The following is a 17134-nucleotide window of genomic DNA, read 5'->3' as shown; positions in this document are numbered from 1 at the left end:
CTGTTTCTCTCTTTTTTGCAAATGACTGTAACCTCAATTTGGCCATCAGCAAATGATTTCGGTGACCGGAATCTAGAGACAATTTATTGATTGTGCCCATTGTTTCCCGGTTAGCCATGGAAATAGAAATGGAAATGGGAATGGAAACGGAAATGGGAACTCATTACATAACACTCCCATCAGCATTTGACTGTCATTTATTTTTTGGCCACAAGAGTTCGCGTCAGATGTTCGCATGGAAATAGATTTTCCCCAAAAAAGATACTTATAAATACACGTTACAAATCGAACTCTGGATACAAAAAGGACGAAGGTTAATGCGTGGGCGTTGCGAGGGGGCGTGGGCGTTGACAGCTGTTGTGGCCAAATGCCGCAGCTGAGGTCATAGGTCAGGTCGTGTGTGCCGCAAAGCTTTATAAAATCGAACGAAATTAAGAATTCATATGGAAAGCGAATCGGAGCTGTGTAAACAAAGGCAAAACTTTCGGAAAAACACACATTTTATCAACTCAATGATGCCCTAGTCAAGGAGCTCCAGGAACCAAAACCTTTAGCTGGCTCCCTTGGCCAATATTTCCTCTTAGCTAATGGACGTTTGTCTAGCAAAAAACAATGCTCAAGGACACGTGCCTGCCGGAAGGTCCCCCTCTCCACCCACCAGCCATCGAAGTGCTCATGAAATGCGCATAAATCAAGGAGGCCAGCAGCTCGTCCTGTGGCTTTGGCTCTTAATGAAAAATGAAGCTGAAATAATCATAAAAAAAAGATGGAAGGAAAACAACTTTCGGGTGGCAGCCGGCAGAGCGGAAATGTAAATGCCAAGTAAACTGTGACGCTCGTCGCGTCTTATTCTTTTCGCATTTGGCAACAGAAACTTTTCCTGGACCCAGACCCGGACCCCGGACAACTCGGCAAAGCCAGCACGCCCAAAAACCCGTATTCCAGGCCCGGACTTTTTGTCCACACTTGGAGATGGATTTGTCTGTTGCGTTGCTTCATTATGCGCAGTGCCAGCAAAGTTTGTTCGCCCCTCGCTCCACTTTCTCCCCTTTCTCCTTTCTCCTTGTTCCTTGCTTCCCCCCCAAAAGGACTTTTGTTTTGCTTGGCCTGGCCCAAAGTGCTGCGCCTGCGATTATGCAGCAAAAAGTTTCGAAGCGCCGCCATTTTGCATTGCAAAGCGCGGGCAACTCAAATTGGGTTGCTCCAGAGTTATCCTGGCTGAGCAACTGGCTGCACTCAAAGAATATCCCTTTCAATTCGATATTATTGGATCACAGTTGTGATTATCTCTTATCTAATTTAATTATTACATTAATATTCGAATTTTGATATTAGGTATATCAAAATATGACTTGATTACCTTCATGCATGTCCCAATTTTGAATATAACTCAATTTTATAATTTAATAAAATATCATATTTTCTTTGATTTATTAAGCAACACATTGGATCATAGCAAAAAAAAAATCTCAGCAACCTAAAGTATAAAAGAATTATTTAAAAAAACATTCCTTATTTGTTAAGAATCCAATGTTTCGAGTTATTCCATATAATCCAATGGTAATTCAACACCTAAAGTAATATATTTTTGAAAACATTTTAAACACTCTAAAACTCAATGATATCTTTCTTCCTGTGTGGCTGATGAACCGCTGGCTGCCAGCATTTTTGCGCTGCATTTTCCAGCCAAGTTGGCTAATTCTTAAGTTGCTTAAATATGTGCAAACATTGCGCGACAAATGTAATTCGTCTCCTGGCATTGTGTCCTGCCCCTTAGCCCCTGATCCCCCCTAAAACCCCCCGCAACCACTCATCTAACATCGCTGCCACTGGGTTGGCAACTTTTCTAGTTGCGGTCCCATCATATTAGAATGCAGCTCCATTCTGTGCCGAACTTTCGCCACTGCAGCTCCGCAGTTTCTGTGTGTTTTCCCAGCTTTTCTTCATCATCCGACCCCTTGGTTGCCCCTCGGCATTCCCTTTGTATTTTTTTTTTGTCTATCGGGAAGTGTGTTTGTTATTGTTGTCGCTCTTGTTGACTGCAGAAGTTATTAAAGCTGCAGCCGCACTTTATTATTGTGAAACAAAACCCGAAACAACAACAGCAAGGAGCTGAGTCGCAAGTTTTCCCTCGTTCGAGTGTGTATCCTGGCACACAGACATGTGCGAGCTGGCATTGTTTATCTTTCACATTGTTGACACAACTTTTGCAGGATATTTCGAGGACCCCTATATAGATATAGAGTGTGTGCATGTGTGCGAGTGGCCGGGATATCATTTGTATTATGGTAATTTAATATGCATTAGCCAATGTCAGGTCCCCGACCCAAATCGATTATTTTAGCAATTATTATAATTTCGAAACAGCGATGGGCTGGCAAATTAAATTTGTTCCTCCGTCCAGATTTCCATATCCCCATGTGCATATATGTATGGTTATATGGCCGAAATGGCAAAATGTAGCCACAAGTGACCTAATAATGTCGGGGGGCACATTTGAAGGCTCCCCGTTCGTTTTGTCGATGTCAGAATGTCAACCAGCTATTTACATCTCTGTACACATGTTTGTGCCCATATGTGCATTGTGTCTGTAATAGTATTGATTTTTCATTTGACACATGGGTCGCACTTATCACAGCGCACACATCTAATATATACATTTATGTGTATATAAACAGTGGGTGGACAGGTGAGGTGGGTTGGCTTTGGACGGGCGGATAAAGTTACATTACCAAAAATCGCATTAAAATTCAACAGGCTAAATTATTGTTGGCACAAAGTCAAAATGTTTGACACTTAATCCAATTTAAAATACATTTTGCATTAGCGCTGCAAGCCAAATCCAGAGCAAATAAGTTGGGCAGGCCAGTTAATTAGCAATGAACTAAGTGGTCGACCTGGAATTACGGGGAAACCCCAAAGGATTTTATCTATCGGACACTTTAATTAGGTGTTGGTGGTTTCAAGTATTTTGTTCCACACGAAATAGAATGAGGCTTTAAAAAAAATATTTTGTTATTATTATTTTATCAGTGGTTCTGGGGCTAATTAACGTAATTAATGATCAGATGCAATTTGCATTAACTTAAACTAGTATTTAAAGACCCAATAACATCGTTTACAATTTTTAGAAAAGTTTGTACCTCTTTTGGTGGAAATCCTTATAAATTTATTTATATTTTTTAAACGGGGTATGAAAAGTGCTTAATGTCTGCCTGTCCGTAAATAACAATCTCTGCAGATAAACTAAATCAAGCGGGTCTCCTCCCCGAGGACACTTCAGCATCTGTCTTCTTTTTGAAAAATATATTAAATGCCATCCCGTGCCATAAATTCATGTGGCTTTTCTGCGGCTAAGCCGGTGGCAGGATAAACACACACAGGCACTCGAAAAATCCCAGGCCACTTGACAGATTAGGAGCTAGGATATCGATGACAATTGATGGCGGCCCGTTTTATTTTCCAACTTTGTTGGAATTTGTTCCGATCAAACTGTGAGAGTGAGTCGTAAAAATGTTTCATAAAGTGCAGCTGGCGACCGCTAAAAAATATCACAAAATAAGGCGAATAAATAAGCTGCGCACATGATTGACAATGCAAATTCATTGGGGAAATGTTTGCCGATGTTGTAAATTTTATTTCACCCCACTAAAGCGTACAGCTGGCAGCCCCTGGCGAGTGTTTTCTTTGATGGCCTTTTCATTGAGTGCTCAACTAATAAAGTTTCGCATATGTGGACAAATATCACGTGCTGGGAATAAAATGAGTTTATGTGCGAATACAAAAAGATGGAAAGGCAGTGCCATCCGCAAGCGGGGGCGTCGTCGAGGGCAACTAAAAAGTGTTTATGGTCCCCTCTTTTTTATGGTTCTGGGCTCAAACTATTATAAATAAATTATCATTTGCCTAAGCCGGCACGAAGACACGTTTGATGGGGCCCATTATTTTTTTGGCTACCGCCGTTTGCATGTTAATTTCGGCTTTAACTTGGGACTTAAATTAAATCAACATTGCTGGGAAAACACCGTGAAAAATGGCCATAAAGCAAGTCGAAGCGGCAAACAAAGCCCGGAACGGAGGACATCCATTGACATAAAACTTAAATTTTTAATGCCACCCCCCCCAACGCCTTCCCTGCCCTCCAACGCGTTGAATGTGTGCCGTTTCAGGTGCAAGACACATAAAAAATAAATGAGCACAGTACAAGAAAAGCGGCGAGAAAGGAAAGCCAAACAAAAATACAAAATACAAAGCTGCACGGCGTGGAAAATAAGTGGAAAGCCACGGCGTGCCACAATTGAGCGGGTAAGGGATAAAGTCGTCGGTGGGCGGTGGGCGGTAGGTGCCACAAAGGGGCGGCCATTTCCACATCCACATTTTCACATCCACATTTTGTCACCCAGCCGCGTAACTCGCGACAATTTTTTATGGCAAACAAATTTTTGTTTTTGTTTCTCGCAGCGCCACAAACAGAAATCGAGCCGAGGGGCAGAGCCACAGGAGCAAAAGGAAAAGCTTTGCGATTGGGACTCTCCGCGGAAAAGGAAATGAAAAAGTACTTAATATTTCACAAAAGCGGAGTGAAAGGCAATTTACAGAGTGAAGCGAAAGCGAGTGGAATATGACAGACTAATGGAAATTGAAAGGCGAATATTTGAGGAGTAGCCGGCAAACAGAATTCAAATTCAATGGAATTCCCCAAAGGGCTTGTGGGTTACCCAGCCGAGTGCCAAGTTCCGAATAAGCCGGGGCTCATCAGTGCTACTTCTATAAATAGTTGCCCCATTTGGTCAGTCCACCTCCTTCAATCTATACACCAGGGGAAATTAACCAAAAGTTTGAAAAGTACTAAGTGGAGGTGACAATGTGATTATTACATTTATGGAGGGTTCTTTGAGCATATTAGGATCATATGAAGCATGTATTGAAACATATATAAAACTAAATGGAATCAGATTAAATATTTTAAAACAGTTTGAAGATATGATATATAAATATTTTAAAAAGGATTTCTTAAAATTAAAATGTTTCAGCATTACATATGTTTTTCTTTAATGTTGAAATAAAATATGTATTTTATTAATATGTTGATTATATCTTTATAGTCCCATGTTAGTTTTAGTTTTCTCGCAGTGGTCGCATTCCTCACGAACTAGTAATTCCTGCATTGCCAAGGCAACATTGTGGCTACAGCCTGTGAGCACCTCGAGGCCCACGGAATGGTAACCGCAGCCCGAGGCGACCAAGCCCACGCCCGATCCTTGAACACCCCCTACTTGAGTGGTTTCCACCCCCACAAACTGCCACCCCAAAGTTACCACCCCCGAGCTCCCACAAATGCTGGCGCGTGAGTCGCGAGAGAAGTCAAAAAATTAAATGCTATACGCAAGATTTGTTGGCTGTGAATGTGGAATGTGGGACCCCAGAGGTCTTGGCATTAACCTGCAGGCTCCGGGCACCGGTGCGTATGAGTGATACGTACAAGGACAACCGCACACTCACCCACCCATCCACTCACACACACCATTGCTGTCTGCGTGAAGCGAAAAATAAATGTTACATAAGAAGCGAATGAACTCCAAATTGATTGGACACCCTCGGGGGGGGGAAGTGTGTTGGCCCGGAGGGGGGAATTATAAATATTGAAATAATTAAATTGCATTTTAATAAATTAAATGGAACGGAGCATAAATATTTGAGGAGACGAAAGTGCGCCTGCCATCCCAGGATAACCTAATTATGAGAAAACCACTTAAGCTCCTTAATTGGACAAAGGCGAAAAGGGTCGACATGTGGGGTCGCAAGCGAATGTGGTTGTCCTCTGGAAGATTCCTTGATTTAAATTAAAGTGGAAAAGGTATCTAAAAGTAGTCCGTCCTTCTATAATTGTGGTCTCACTTTGAATCCTGTCTTTTTCTCCGTCGCTTCCTTTGAGGACATGACAAGAAAATAAAGTGAGGGGCAGGCGCGAGGAGCGGACCAGGCCAATCCCTAATCCCAGGACCCTCCAGCTCCCTCTCCGGGGATACCGATTCGTATTGTTGACTGCGCCGGAAATTAAGCGCACCGGCAGGAGGAAGTTTGCCCTAATGTACTAAAGTGAAATAACGTGTATGCCATATCTTGAAACATGCGGATGGCAGTAAACACAGATACAGATATACGGAGACACCGTTGCAAATACAGATTTAGATATACCGAGATACAGGTAGAGATACAGATACAGATTGAGGTAGAGATACTGTTGCGAATGCAAATGCAGTTAGCCTGACACCGGCGCAAAAAAAATATCAACAAGTCGAATGCAAATTTTACCTGACTTTTAACTTGGCCTGCACTGAAATCGGTTTCTCATTCGATCCAACTTCAGACAGTGACATTTATTCAAAATACGTAGTTTGGCCTGAATTTTCCTTTTCGGGAAAATTCACGTCAGTTGCGCTGCGATTTCGCTTATGATAACAATTTGCCGGAGGGGAAAACTTTCGGGCCGCCGCGATGCCAATCATATGAGAGAAGGCAATGCCAGCATAATTTTTTCAGCTCGACGATAAAAACTTTCCCCGGCGAGAGAGAGAGAGCGGAAAATAGGGAAAATAGCGGAGAGGGCGGCATAGCAAATATGAAGCTCGGAAAAACTGTTTGGCGAAAAAAGGCGACATATAATTGGAAAACTTTCGGTAAAAGGCCATGGCGACAAGGCAAAGTGTGAAGAAATATTTAAGTTCGTTCAAGTGGCGTGAACTAAATTGAAAAAATAAACCAAAACCCAGGAAAAATTATAGTCTCGTGAAAGGGAAAAATATAGAAAATAGGGTCAGGTTGGGAGAGGGTAGTTACTTAACTATTTATGGAATTATTGAAATGTCGATTACCTTTCCACGGCCAATCAATACAACAATCGAAAGCGGAGAAAAAAAGGACGGGAAAAAGGTTAAAATAGGTAGGGCAGGCCACACAGATTGATAAATATCGCCGAATGCATAATTTAATTGACTTTTATGGGCGCTCCACCAGCAAGCCCCACAATTTACACCATTGTTTGTTTTTGCATATAATTTCAATTGAATTTTAATTGAAATTATGACGACTCCGAGCCAGAGCTCCACTGAGCCAGACTCAACCGGGCCGCACTGAGCCATTGTTTTCCTAACCGTAGTGCTTTGTTTGCGCGGCCCGGCAATAATTTCAGTTTGCGGTCACAGGGCGCCGTGGGTTTTCGTGGGGGAGTTGGTCTATAGGGTGTGGGCTTTACCTACAATGGCAACCATTTAGCATATTAGAATATGCATTGTTTGCGCCCCACTCCGCCACACGCAATGTGCGACCACCCAGGGGTATCTGGGCCCAGGGGCCCCTGCTCGAATCCTGTTCAAGGCTGGCCAGGATGTTCACTAATAGCCATCACTTAAATTTGGCACAGAGACAAAAGTGTACAGCGTTTCCTGTTTTTAGTTAAACCAATTACAATTTTAAAATTGTATTTGAACTTCGTCAGATCAATAGTATTCGATAGAATTGAAATGGTGTTCAAAAGTATTTAATAAAAATATTTAAAAGGAAATACATGATGACGACGTGATAAAAAATTTTACTTTTGTACAATAAAATGAAGTATAGGTATAATTTACAATTTCAATTAATATTTTAATCTCTTCGGATCAATAAAAGACAGAAAAAATTAAAATTAATTTACAAAAAAATAGCAATGGATAATATTTGAATAGAAATACTTTAGGCGTGATAAAATAATTTTTAATATTACTTTTGGAAAATAAAATAAAAAAAGAATATACATTCAAATAATTATTTGAAATTTATTCTTTCATCTACCAAGAGTTTAAAAATGATTTGAACTACTATTTAAAGTGCCCCTATTTAAAGTGCCCCTAACTCATTGTTTTACATATGTTTTTGTTAGAGTTTTCCCCTCAGCTGCCGGTGTAGTTGTACTTTTTCCTGTAGTTTCTGCTTCGTTGGTAAAGAAAACAAATAAATAAATTTCTGGCCTGGTCAGGACACTCACTCACACACAGTCACATAAATGAGATTGTGTGAGAGTTTGCCTTTCATAAATTTGATATGTATGCGAATTCCTTTCGGTTTTGTGGTTGGGGTCATGTTTTTGTCAAGCGAAAGGCACTAATGTATATGTTGCCACAAGGTTTCATCTCCATTTGCAATTATTTTATGCTTCGCATTTGCCATTTCGTCTTTAATTAGATTTCCTGCCCTCCCCACCCCCGGTTCCAATTTGCACTTGCCTTTGATGGGGTTTTCATTAGCCTGGCTTTGCGTGCCTTCAGTTTGTCTTGCTGGCTGTTAATTCCACTTGGCCAAAAAACACTTTAAGCCCTCTTCGGCTGGCTCACATGCATTTGTAGCTCGGTGTCATACGGCGACATGCACTCGGGGCCACGAAAACATGCTATTTGCAATGGCCATTTGCGCGACCATCAGTTTGTGGGGCGCCCGGAACTTTAATTGCCCGCACACGTTTAGGGGGCTCGGAGAAAACCAAACAGCCGGAAAACACGGAGAAAACACGGAAAAATCGCACTCGCCGCAAATGGGTTTTCGCGCCTTCTTCTTCGCCTTTTTCAGTCTTGGCCAAACTCTGACACACGAACTTCGACCTGAGGCTCCGAATGCCACTCGATGGGATCTCGAATTTGCCGACCGACGACCGTTGAACACGTCCTTTCGCCAGCTCGCAACGATTTCAACTGAGTGGCCACCGACAGGAGCAGCTCGATTTGTTTATGAATGGTCGTGTGTCCTTCGGGCCGAGTCCTCGGAGCTGAAAGGACTGGGCCGCGGAGAGAGCTTTTTAGTCCACTGAGCGGGGTGGCGAATATCGTATGCTTAAGAGAAAGGACAACTTATACTCTCTGCTGTCCATGAAAAAAATAAAAAATTCAATTCCTGGTATGATACTGCTTCATTCTTATATTGAAATTACGCAAATTGTAACTTCATTCAAGGCATTATTGATTTATTAAGGAGACAATTTTATATTTTTATTTTTAGCATCAACATTACCCAACATTTTGGTTCCAACTAGAGCCTGTTCTTAAAAAATGGATGGTTTAAAAGCTTAAAATAAACATTGAAAATTAATCGCTATTATTCAGTCTATTAAATATTCAATCATTCATTTTGATTTAAATATACTCGTATAATATATTTTTAGCCTCCCTCCTTTTTTTGTAATAATATTTAATTTTTTCTCATGATATTTTCCTAAAGTTATTTTAATTGAATAACATTTTTAAGCGGCTTAAAAACAGCGAAAAGCGAGGATATTATTAGAGGTTTTTTAAGCTTAGGCACTAAAAACCATTTAGCTAAATCAGAAATGGGTGTTGAGCTCAACTGCTTTACTGACATAAAAAAGACCATCCCTCTCTTGTTGTATATTCTAAAGTTTTCAAGCCACAAAGAAGCACTGACTTTTTAGTCAGGCACAGTGTCATTTGAAAAACCACTTTTGAACATCAAAATTTGGAAACACCTGCTCCAGGACTCAACTGGCCGCACAGCCCAGAACTGCCCTTTCCGCCGGCAGCCCACCGATGTCTAAATTGAACTGAGTACGCCTTTCTCTAGCAGTCGCTATATCCGTATACCTTATTCCGGATCCCGAATCCCATCCCAGACACAACCGAAAGCCATTCCCATTGCCATTCCCAGCTGTCGAAGAGACGGGCCCAAAGACACTCCCGCCCCAGCTGGAGCTTCGTATTTATATGTGTGCGGTTCGCTTGGCCAACCGCAAAATTCTTGCCAAACAAAATAAAGAAAACAAGGAGGAGAACTAACTTGGGCCAAAGCAAAGCAAAAGCAGAGCCAAGTGGCAACGGAAATTGTTAACCTTTGGGGATATCAAACATTTACGATTGCGTGGCAGCGGCAGCAACATTTAAGTTTTTATCAGCACAAAATAAAGTTTTGGTTTACGGATTGTGTTCCTGTTCCCGCCCCCGTCCACCGCCCCCACCCGCATCCATTATTTGGCCCAGTGGCAGCCACAAGTGCCCAGGAGCTGGGGCAGCAGCAAAATCGAGGAGCAGGAGCTGGATCAGGAGCTGAAAGCTGAAGGCTGAAGGCTCGTCCCTGTTGATTCCGGGGCACGCAGAACTTTTATCCTTTTCAATTTCGCTCTTGGCGAGTACTTTTGAGGGATTTAAATTTCTGTTTGCTGCCGGGACAACAGCGAAACAACCGTGGGAGCAGCGGTATCGACTTGCTGGCGACCAGGTGAGTTCCCCGTGTTGGGCTAATCACGGCTTTGCCGACTTGGCCGGGCCACAATCAAATGCAGCACAATGCGATTGCCGCGGCCGATTTGACTTGCGATTTTGGTTGAAATACACATATGAATGTGCACGGGGAAAAATCGGATTCTTAAATTAGATTATTTTAGAACATAATATATAAAATTTATTTAAAAAGAATTGAGAACAGTTCAAATCATGATTAAATCAAACTTGTTCAAAAGCAAGTATTCTTAAGATCGAGTCTTAATTGTTCTTCATAGAGTTATGAGTGGTTTTAGGTACCACATTTATTTTGTACAGGCAATACTTTATTATTATTTGAAATATATCTTTTAATACCATTTAAACTCTTTTTTATAATTTTTTTTATTTATCTAACTTTTACTTAGCCGTAATGAAAGAGAAAAAGAAGAATCGCAAAGCCACCTCACCAGTTCCTGATCAACCTGGACCATCGAATGCAATTAACCCAGAGGATATCCCATCGGACATGGAAAATCAGCCCCAATCCCATGATGAAGATGATCACGCAGTGCCCTTTATATTGGTGGATTGCTCGGCCTACACAGTTCGATCCGATCTGGAAGCAGTTCTTAGCCAAGTAGAAAAGGAGAGGATGGAGAAAGTGCAGGCACTTACAGGGGGCAATGAAGTACCTCAGTTGGAGGATGTGACACCACCACCGGAACTGGACATGCCCATTAACCTAAGTTTCCGGGCACTGGCTAAGCTAAAAGATGCAGAGGATGAGCGCCGTTTTCAGGAGGACTTGCGGAATCTTAGAATTGACGGGGTCGATGCAGAAGAGGAAGAGAAAATGACCCTAAGTGAGAGAAACCTACTGCTGCAGACTACCTCAAACCTGGAGCAGATTCGCCTCAAGCTGGAGCAGCTGAAGAAACTGCAGGAGGAGATAATGTTGGAATCGGCGGAATCGGTTCCAGAGATAACTGCCCCACCTGTAGTTTCCGAAAGACCAGGTCTTCGCAGGGAGGGCACCTTCGACATTGAGCGTGATAGTGACGAGAAGATAGATCATCCTGAGATTTCCGCAAAACCAGTAAGTAAAACACAGAAGTTCACTCCAACGACTGAGCAGATCATCAGCCAGATTGGCGATCTCCTCATGAAACTACAGCTTCAGCACGAGGACACTAAAGTCCTGAATGAGGGATCCTCATACTCTTACATGGTGACCATTAAACCGGCTGGAGGTGCCTCTAATTGCACGGTTCGGGCAATTACAAAACTCAAGTCCCGCGAATCGAAGATTGCTATTGAGGCCAAAAAACCGAAAGTTTCCCAGGCTCCGATCATCAATATTATCTCCCCTGCTAGTTTAGGAGAAAGGGAGGCTACTCCGATGACCATAGCCCCCCATTGCATCGATGAGAGTTCCTTTGGCCCGATGTCCCTTCCCGAAACCTCATCTTCGCGGGTCAAGTCACCATTCTTGCGCAGAAGAGCTCGTTCCTACTTGAAGGTTCCTACTCCGGCCAGATATTGTCACGGCAGGAAAAGAGAGTAAATCGGAAGATATCCATACAATTTCAGTTATTCAATTCATTTGAAAGGCTTTCGAAACAAATATATTTTTAATGACCAAAGGACACGAAGGAATGTGGGTTTTAAATGTCAATTAACGAGGAATTTAAATAACTATTTAATGCCAATTAACTGTCACCATATGAAGTATGACAAACAAGTGAACAATAACAAATTAATCAAATGATAAATTGATTTTAATATGACATATTCTGTGATAAACCAGCTATAATTATATTTTAATAAATTCTGCATTTAAAATTTACTTAAATTTAGGGGTGTTTTTTAGGTTAGTTTACTAAATCTTATAATACTTAACAAATTATACATACTATACTTAACAAATTATAATTATGACCATACAAAAAAGTGTTTAAACACTATCTTACACATCCCAATTAATATTTTTTTTCTTCGTTCAATGCCAATAAACAAGTGCTTTGAATTGTTTATGTGCAATTTAAATGCATCAGAAAAAACACAATAATTACGGAGATGCTATCAGTATTCACAATTTCAATTAAGCTGGTACTCGATTTATTGCTTTATCCGTTAAACAGAATAAATTATGATATATTTAAGCGCGGGGATAGCCAACCACTATCCCAAAATCATGTACCTTTTTCCCGGGTGTCCTGCCATAAAAGTTGCATCTTGGCCACTTCCTGGAGGAGTTGTCTAATTGCACGACCACGCACTTTCATTGCTCATTTCCGAGGTGGCCTCGAGTGCGTGGTTGCAGCTCATTTTGTTCGGTTTGCGCAATTGTGGCCAAAGTGTTTTCAACTTTCCTCTGTCATCTCGCCCGGAGGTCGAATCTGAAGGTCTCCCCTTTCCAGCCCCATAAAAGCACCCACTTTTGGTCTGGATTTGGGGAAATGTCGGCCAAGTGCTCGGCTTGGCTTGTGCCAGTTGGCAGATAGTCCTGCTGCAGGACCTTAAAACCAGTCCTGCCTCTTGTCATTTGTCGTTGGGCAGAAATTGCAAGATTGACTGCTGGCTGCAGGGGGCCGCAATGGGGCGAAGAGGACCAAAGTTTTCATTAGTTTTAATTAAATCCCAAACAGCATTTCCATGCGGCACTCGCTCTCTCTCTCTGAGGCATGTGTTCTTTCGAGGCTTTGTCAATGAGTTAGCCCAACAAAACCGAATTAAAAACACATCAAAATTAATGACACTTCGCCCCGGGGAGGCGGAATTTTGTGTCGAAAGGAAGTTGGTGGCAACATCCACGGCCACTCGAAGTGCGGACAACATTTGTGCAATTTATTTAGCCGGCTTTTTGCGGAACTTCTGGACGCGCGCGCATGTTGCTAAATAAATTTCATGATTTACTGCAGCCATACGGGAAACGCGAACAAGACAGCAGCATCCAACAAAAAAAAAAATGTCAGTTGCCCGTAGCCACAGTGTTTATATAGTTGTCGAGTGGGCGTGGCCCATCGGCAGGGCATGTACATGAAATTTGCAATTAGATTTGGCGAAAAGGCAGCCGCAACATCCGCCCGGCGTCCCAGTTTCCAGTTCCCAGTTTCCAGTTCCCAGCTCCCAGTTCCACTTGCAACACAGGACAACCAACTTCGTTGGCGGGCCCGGTCGAAATATTTAATGCGGAAAGTTTAATCGCAATAGCTGCGGCATCTGCAGCGGCGCATTTCCGGCATTTGTTGGTTTTTAGACTGTATTTCCCGCAGTCACAGGATCTGCAGCACAGGACATGGACAGCGCAGCGGCTCATGGTTGACATCATCAAATTTGAAGCCCGGCATTTACTGACCGCCGTTCCCTGTCTTCGGGGGTTTCGGCCAGGATGTCAGCATGCCAGGATGCCACGTTGCCAGGACGCACTTTCACCAGCCAGCCTTTGAGTGGGCAAGAAATTAAATAAATTTTTGATTAGCCAGTTGGGTCCTACACGAGTTGCGCGGACCACATATATATACAGTAAGTAAGCCTGGTTTTTGGAACGGCGGAGATTTCCCAGGGATTTAGTTGCGCTCTGGGCGGTGGCTTTATTTTCTGGTCGCCGCTTTGAAAGTGGGCTGATTAGTTTGGTAACTCCAGCTGCATTGGGTCAAATCGGAACTAATGGAAAGCGAACGAGGTCATCATTAAGTCATGAGAAAATGTCTAGTGAAATCCCAAAGAAAGTTGGCGAAAAAATCTGTTCTATTACCAAGAAACTTACAACTCTATTACAAAGAAAAACTTGAATTATCTTGATACCATTTTGTTACATTTTAATTAAACAAAGAACAGATAAAGCTACGAATTTTAATTGAAATTCTGTATACTCTATAACTTAAAATATTTAAATTATGTTTGCAAACTAACATTCTCATTCAAGGGTTATATAAATTAGTGTTTAACATAATGCTACTTTATTTTAAAATTTATAATTAAATAAAATGCCGAACTGGCACTCAAAGTGATAATCGGGACATGTTTCTCGCAAATTCCAGCATCGCTAATTGCTGCTCGGCTAATTGGGAAGAGCTCCCCGCAAGTGGGCGAAATGAAAGCCAAATAAATGTGCCACGCAATTAGAATGCACAACAATAATTACATAATAAATTCGGGAGCGTGGTGGCAGCTGCAGCAGCGGCATGCAGTGTCTTCCGGCGGCAGCTGCCACGAAATGTAAATGGAAATAAGTGGCAGGACGCCGATGGGTGCTCCTTCGTCCTTTCTCCTCCATGTCGGCGACCGCGCTTACAAATGCCTTCGACTAGTTGAGCACTTGATCAGCCAGAGCCGGAGCCCCCATCCATTCCAGTTGCTGTTCTGGCCCGCGTGTGGGCGACGACGAGATTAATAAAATTTATTATCATTGCGATAGTGGCAAAACAAACTGAACGCCCCACACATCCCCCAAGTATTTATGTGCTTGGTGCTAAAACCAGCTGGGAGAACATATCAAAATGAAGTAAAATTCATTTTACAACAGTCAGAGTGAGCAGAGTGAGCAGACTGAGGGAAACTGGAGCTCTCGAATGCAAACCGAAATTGCAAATGCTTCTGGGCTGCCATCGAGCTGAGGGCTCAGTGCCGAGAGCTCAGTGCCGGCAGATCCTGCCCTCCATTCCCATTCCCAGCTCCATTCCCATCTCCATCCTGGCCAGAAAGAGGAGCGCCCCAGGAGCAGAGCGGAAGTTCGACGCCCAAGTGGCAGTCGCGATAATAGCGCCCTGCCATGTGCGCTAAAGTATTAGCATATACACACAACCGAAGGCTAGAAGAAAAACTTTTGACTGCAGCGGCGCTATCAGGAGACACATAAATATGAAAACGCAGGCGGGGCTTGAGAAATGCACTCGCAGAAAGTAGTGCCGGGCCCATAAATATACCACAAACATATTTATATTTATTTTCTGGGCAAAATAAAATGTTTCCACTCAGTGGTAAGGAGGCAGTAAATGCCTTGGTTAGACTCGAAAATAAGTTTACATTTAAATAGGTCAGCTTGAGTGGAGAGTCGGGTCGTACACTTGACCAAAGCTAGAATTTACTTGAAATTTACTTATGATTGTAATAAAAATCATGCTACTATTCTCAAACAGGATGAAACACATTGAAAATTATAAATATTATAGAACAACCACATTTTTAAATGCATTTTTTATAATTTGTTTTGAATATATAAAAAGGAGATATACAAGAATAAGAGGTAATACCATTTTAGAAGTCATCTTGTGGGACTCAAAAATCCAAGATACTTTTGTAAATATTCCTAAGTAGCCGCATGCCACGAAGTACAATTTACTTGTTCAGGTTGATTTTTTTAAAATAATTGTTATAACTTATATTTAAAATTGTTATAATAATTAGTTTGATTATTTAAGCCACTTTTCTCGGTGCACTTGAAAGGGTAACCGGGATAGTGGCGACTTCCTAGGCAGATATATGGAGTGTAAAAGTGTCATTGCCACGCCCAGCGGCCATTACCCACCCAACGCCCACTGCACGCTGCCCGAAGGCAGTGGAACTGCAACAGAGTGGAATTTGAATATTATTGTCACCCACACACAACGCACAACCAAGCGGCACACACCCAATGGGCCATGGAACCATGGAGCCGTGGAGCCGTGGAGCCATGGAGCAGGCACGAACACAGGTTTACTTGGACAGACCTCGACCTGGAGAGCAGCAAGGAGATAGAAGCAGGACTATACCAGAACGGGGACCACAACCAGAACCAGAACCCGAACCTAGTATTTAATACTGTTTGTGCAAAATAATAGCTAGGCCCCCCAGAGAGAAAGGGGGAAGAAGTGGTGGAAAGGGGGGAGTACGCCCCTGGCGGTGCCGTAAATTCAAATTAAGTCGCCCAACTTGCTGACAGCTAAAATCTTGGTAACAAAAATGTGCAGAGGAGCCCACAGGAGAGATCAGCACTGCACTGGGCCACACTGCGTATGAGTGTTTCCGGGCGAGTGTCTGTGTGTGTGTGTATCTACACCCATACCCCCTTGCCACAGTATGTATCTGTGTGTTAGTTGCCAGTTTGTTGAGCATCACACGCAGTTGGTTTTGAATTTATTGCCGCAAAATGCAGCAGCGAAGGTATTCCCCCGAAGTGCAGATGGATTAAGTGAGCTCCCTATACGTAGTACATACATATGTGGGTGTGATTGCGTTTCATTTTAATTAAATACTTTGCCAAGCTCTCGTAAAATCGCCAAAGGGCACAAAATGTCAAGGCCTCCGGCTCGTTTTCACCTTGCTGGGGAGGCAGCCCCGCCTCATTTTCCATTTCCCATTTCCGCCTGCCCCAAATGGCGAAGGCCCCAGCTGCGTGGTCAACTTTCATTGCTGCAATTTGGGGTCATCATTGGAATCAATAAACGCCACCAAAGTGGTTCAAAGTGCGATTTTAAGGCTGTGGGGGGTGAAAAGAGAAATGACCAGCCATTTTCCCCGTACCAAGCCCAGACAAAGTTGAAAGATTTTTCCCAGTCCGGCAAAGTTTGTCTGACCAGGTCGGGGAATTCTGCCGGCCAGCGAGGTCTGAATTATGAGCAACACACAGGAAAGGTGCAGAGGGGCTGCTTTGATAGCATCGTGCCAATTTCGCTGGCACACGAATTAAAATAAATTAGAAAATCTCCAGGAAATTATATGAAGAGAAAATAAGAGTAATAGAAAAGGATTTTGCATACTTCTTGGGTATCAAGTTAAACATTTTATAGGACACTGCTTCCGCTGCGCTTATGCTTACAATCAATTCCTGAGCTGATTGCCCGCTGCCCCCGGGCGTTTAATAATAAAACTCAATTTCATTCTGCGCCCCTTTGTGCCTCGTCTTACTC

At 42.6% G+C, this 17134-nt stretch overlaps 1 protein-coding gene across 3 annotated transcripts; it reads left to right on the top strand.

Moving 5' to 3' along the window:
- The first annotated feature begins 9458 nt into the window (after window positions 1–9458).
- On the top strand, window positions 9459–12090 carry LOC119556400. 3 transcript variants are annotated; one of them, XM_037868600.1, is made up of 3 exons: window positions 9459–10260; window positions 10670–11340; window positions 11419–12090. In XM_037868600.1, the coding sequence occupies exons 2-3, from the start codon at window positions 10675–10677 to the stop codon at window positions 11806–11808; spliced, it is 1056 nt and encodes a 351-aa protein (XP_037724528.1). In that variant the 5' UTR covers window positions 9459–10260; window positions 10670–10674; the 3' UTR covers window positions 11809–12090. The 3 variants fall into 3 exon arrangements, with proteins under 3 accessions (XP_037724528.1, XP_037724509.1, XP_037724518.1); XM_037868590.1 differs by having other exon boundaries at window positions 9465–9593; window positions 9659–10260; window positions 10670–12090; XM_037868581.1 differs by having other exon boundaries at window positions 9461–10260; window positions 10670–12090.
- The last annotated feature ends 5044 nt before the right edge of the window (window positions 12091–17134 follow it).

This window comes from Drosophila subpulchrella, chromosome 3R (assembly GCF_014743375.2).
Source record: "Drosophila subpulchrella strain 33 F10 #4 breed RU33 chromosome 3R, RU_Dsub_v1.1 Primary Assembly, whole genome shotgun sequence".
In the NCBI taxonomy this organism is placed as follows: Eukaryota; Metazoa; Arthropoda; class Insecta; order Diptera; family Drosophilidae; genus Drosophila; species Drosophila subpulchrella.
The sequence above is the reverse complement of the archived record's forward strand: the minus strand, read 5'-3'. Positions and strand labels throughout refer to the sequence as shown.